At 42.1% G+C, this 4930-nt stretch overlaps 1 protein-coding gene across 1 annotated transcript in view; it reads left to right on the plus strand.

Annotated features, from left to right (window-relative positions):
• carmil1 (capping protein regulator and myosin 1 linker 1) overlaps positions 1-4930 on the plus strand; it is a 29332-nt gene that overhangs the window by 9267 nt on the left and 15135 nt on the right. The window contains exons 7-16 of the mRNA XM_016461238.1: positions 1234-1304; positions 1385-1458; positions 1585-1660; positions 1868-1956; positions 2062-2156; positions 2629-2715; positions 2819-2907; positions 3034-3111; positions 3210-3286; positions 4076-4180. Of these exons, the coding sequence (XP_016316724.1) occupies positions 1234-1304; positions 1385-1458; positions 1585-1660; positions 1868-1956; positions 2062-2156; positions 2629-2715; positions 2819-2907; positions 3034-3111; positions 3210-3286; positions 4076-4180 (841 nt within the window). The remainder of the gene's footprint in view (positions 1-1233; positions 1305-1384; positions 1459-1584; positions 1661-1867; positions 1957-2061; positions 2157-2628; positions 2716-2818; positions 2908-3033; positions 3112-3209; positions 3287-4075; positions 4181-4930) is intronic.

Raw genomic sequence — 4930 nt, forward strand, 5'->3', positions numbered from 1 at the left:
TCTAAAGACCCCTCTGTCAAGCTCCTGAAGTTTGCGGACGACACTACAGTCATCGGCCTCATTCAGGACGCTGACGAGTCTGCTTACAGACAGGAGGTTAAAGAGCTGGCTGTCTGGTGCAGTCTTAACAACCTGGAGCTTAGCTTTCATAATTATACATCGTCTATCACAACTGACATATTTATACACATAATCCAACATTTTTACACTTGTAAACTGCACACTTTGTAAATAACATATCTGCACACTATAACATATCTGTACATTTAAGTGAAAGTGAAAGTGAAAGTGACTTTAATAAAACAATTTATTTAAACAATTACTTTTTTTTCCTATAGTTCTATTTCTGTATATAGTACAGTATTTAATTTCTGTTTTTTGTTATATTAGTGTTATATTCCATCCCTACTGTGTTATTCATATGTATGTCTGCACTATGTCTGTACTTTCTTCTGCACTGGAAGCTCCTCTCGTCAAGTCAAATTCCTTGTACGTGTAAACATACTTGGTAATAAAGCTCTTCTGATTCTGATTATTATTATAATTTAAGTCAAGTCAAGTCAAGTCACCTTTATTTATATAGCGCTTTTAACAATACAGATTGTGTCAAAGCAACTTAAACAGAGAGAGAGTGTCTGAACCCCGAACGTTATCAGGAAGGCTATTCCAGAGTTTGGGAGCCAAATGCGAAAAAGCTCTACCTCCTTTAGTGGACTTTGCTATCCTAGGTACTACCAAAAGTCCAGAGTTTTGCGACCTTAGGGAGCGTGATGGATTGTAGCGTGGTAGAAGACTAGTTTAAATTTTTTTAATTTAATAATATATTAAATTATAATAATTTTGTCACTTCGGCTCTTTTTTTTGTCACTTTTGGCTCTGTATTTTGTCACTTTGAGAAAATCAATGAAAAACCCTGAGAAAATTACAATATTTACAGATGACTGTACTATATACCAAAAATAAAGCTGAAAATAATGCTGTATGAACCGTTTATGTTGAATATGGTCTGAAAATCTACTGAGAGGATTGGAAATTTGAGTCTGGAAAAGTATGGAATTTTGAAATGGAAAAGGAACCCTCTCTCACACACTCACAGATGTCTGTAGCTCTCGTGAACCCATCTCTGTGTGTGTGTGTGTGTGTGTGTGTGTGTGTGTGTGTGTGTGTGTGTGTGTGGCGCTGCGGGTGGTTGTGTGTGTGTGTGTGTGTGTGTGTGTGTGTGTGGCGCTGCAGGTGGTTTCTCGCGGCTCTACTGGTGTGTGTGCGATCAGATGAACGTCCCCTACAGAGACGAGGTGCAGTGGGTCAGTACAGCTCTATTCTGTCCGTCTGGTCTCGTCTGTGTCTCAGTGTCTGTCTCACACCTCTGTGCTTGTCTCTGAAGGACGTGGACACCATCTACCTGTCCCAGGACACACGGGAGCTCTGCCTGCAGGACTTCATACACCTGGACAACAGGTGACACACACACCACAGCTGCTGTTAATACAGTGCTGGCCAAAATGATTACTAGTGTTCTAATAATTTTGGCCAGCACTGTATATTGAGCGTACATTCATGCTGTGTTTGTGTTGCTGTGCTCAGGGATCTGCTGGCCATCACTGCTGCTCTGGAGTTCAACCAGTGGTTCATCAAGCTCTCCATCAAGGACTTTAAACTGGTGACTGAGAGTGTGTGAGAATGTGAAGCGGATGGAGGATGTGCTTGTACGCTCATCATGTGTGTGTGTGTGTGTGTGTGTGTGTGTGTGTGTGTGTGTGTGTGTGTGTGTGTGTGTGTGTGTGTGTGTGTGTGTGTGTGTGTGTGTGTGTGTGTGTGTGTGTGTGTGTGTGTGTGTGTGTGTGTGTGTGTGTGTGTGTGTGTTTAGAGTGCAGATCTGTGTGATCAGATACTGAGAGTTGTGTCTCGATCCACCAAACTGGAGGAACTGACACTGGACAACACCGGACTCAAGAGGTTCTCACACACACACACACACACACACGCACAGTATATTCACATGCATGTTTCCTGTTTTATCACAACAGTCTGTTTTACTGTATTTTACTGTGCATGTTTCAGTGATTTTGCTCAGAAGTTTGCTGCCGCATTGAGTCAGAATCCAAACTCAGTGTTACACACTATCAGTCTGGCCAACAACTGCCTTGAAGACAAAGGTACAACACACACACACACACACATATTAGAGATGAACAATTTGGGGGGAAAAAATCTAATTGCAATTTTTTCTGAAAATGAATGCAGAGAAAGATATGCACTTGAGTTATCATAGTTTCACACTGTTATTGACCCATTCAATATGACCGCAAGTAATTAATTGTTATTATTGATTAAAAATGTCAAAATAATAGATATATTGATGTTGTAGCGAATAATAGGTGAAATGCAATATGTCATGTAAAATAAAAAAGTGCCTTTTATTTTGCAGTACAGGTGTTGTTTGTTGAACCCTAAATGTTTTAATTTAATTTAATTTAAATTTTTGGTGTGTTTTTTTTTTTGTATGTACATATGGTTTTAGTTTTAGCTATAAATTATTTTATTTCAGCTACCTCAATACCTCTGCTCAGGATCTGCAGACCACTCATACTCTGTCTGTCTGTGTATGTGTGTGTGTGTGATTGACAGGTGCTGTGGTTCTGAGCTCTGCGCTGTCTAAACTCACACCTGGACTGAAACAGCTGGATCTGTCCAAGACCTCACTGTCTGCTAAAGGTGATCTCATGCGATACGAATAATTAATTTTTGATTTGTATTTTCATGACAATAATAGAAAGTAGTTGGTGTGTGCTGTGTTCATAGTGTGTGTTTGTTTCAGGTGTGAGTGTTCTGGCTCAGTGTTTCGGTTCCACATCACTCACACACCTGAACCTGTCTGGAAACACCCTCAGAGGAGACGACATTCCTGTATGTTCACACACACACACACACACACACTGAGACCTAGTGAACCTAATGCGTCCCTTCCTGTGGTTCATTGTGCTGTATGAATTAGTGTGTGACGTTGTGTTGATGTGTTTGTTGTGTTTGTAGCACCTGTGGAGTTTCCTGTCTCAGTCCAACCATCTGCACACACTCGACCTGTCCAACAGCGAATGTTCCCTCGACCTGGTTAGACACACACACACACACACACACACACATCACAATCACACACGTCAGGTGTGTTACACTGCAAACTGCTGACAGACAAACTGTGTGTTCTTCAGGTGTGTGCCTCACTGCTGCGCGGTTCCCTCAAACACCTGACCGTTCTCAACCTGGCCAGAAGTGTCTTCAATTACAAGTACAACACAAACACATGCTCACACACACACACACATGCTCACACACACACACACACACACTCACTCACACACACACACACACACACACTCACACACACACACACACACACACACACACACACTCACTCACACACACACACACACACACACTCACACACACACACACACACACACACACACACACTCACTCACACACACACACACACACACACTCACACACACACACACACACACACACACACACACTCACTCACACACACACACACACACACACTCACACACACACACACACACACACACACACACACTCACTCACACACACACACACACACACACTCACACACACACACACACACACACACACACACACTCACTCACACACACACACACACACACACTCACACACACACACACACACACACACACACACACTCACTCACACACACACACACACACACACTCACACACACACACACACACACACACACACACACTCACTCACACACACACACACACACACACTCACACACACACACACACACACACACACACACACTCACTCACACACACACACACACACACACTCACACACACACACACACACACACACACACACACTCACTCACACACACACACACACACACACTCACACACACACACACACACACACACACACACACTCACTCACACACACACACACACTCACACACACACATGCTCACACACACTCACAGATGTTGACGTCTCGGCTGGATCCAGCTCTCTCAGTCTGATGTTCTTTGCTGCAGGAAAGGGAAGGAGTTTCCGTCCTCCTTCAAGCAGTTCTTCAGCAGCGCTTTGTCTCTCCAGAACATCTGTCTGTCTGGAACCAAACTACCTTCTGAAGGACTCAAGTGAGTCTCCATCTGTTCATCCAGACCATGTTCATGTTACGACGATGTTGTGCTCATGTTCTTCTGATGTTCTTCTAATGTTCTGCTAGCATTCTTCTGACGTTCTGTTGATGTTCTTCTCATGTTCTTCTGACGTTCTTCTGATGTCCTGCTGATATTTTTCTGATATTCTGATAATATTATTTTGATTTCCTGCTCCCGTTCTGCTAATGTGCTGCTCCCATTCTCCTGATGTTTTCTTGATGTTCTTCTGGCATTCTCCTGATTTTCTGCTAATGTTCCTCTGATATTCTCCTGATATTTTCTTCATGTTCTCCTGATCTTCTCCTGATATTCTCTTGATATTCTCCTGATATTCTCCTGATATTCTCCTAATATTTTCTTGATGTTCTCCTGATATTCTCTTGATATTCTCCTGATATTTTCTTGATGTTCTCTTAATGTTCTCTTGAACTTCTTCTGATCTTCTCCTGATATTCTCTTGATATTCTGCTGAGCTTCTCCTGATATTCTCTTGATGTTCTGCTGATCTTCTCCTGATATTCTCCTGATATTCTCCTGATATTCTCTTGATATTCTGCTGATCTTCTCCTGATATTCTCTTCATATTCTCCTGATATTATCTTGATATTCTCCTGATATTCTCTTGATGTTCTCCTGATCTTCTCCTGATATTCTCTTGATATTCTGCTGATCTTCTCCTGATATTCTCTTGATATTCTGCTGATCTTCTCCTGATATTCTCTTGAT

The sequence above is a fragment of the Sinocyclocheilus anshuiensis genome, unplaced genomic scaffold (assembly GCF_001515605.1).
Source record: "Sinocyclocheilus anshuiensis isolate Anshui unplaced genomic scaffold, SAMN03320099.WGS_v1.1 scaffold424, whole genome shotgun sequence".
Lineage (NCBI taxonomy): Eukaryota > Metazoa > Chordata > Actinopteri > Cypriniformes > Cyprinidae > Sinocyclocheilus > Sinocyclocheilus anshuiensis.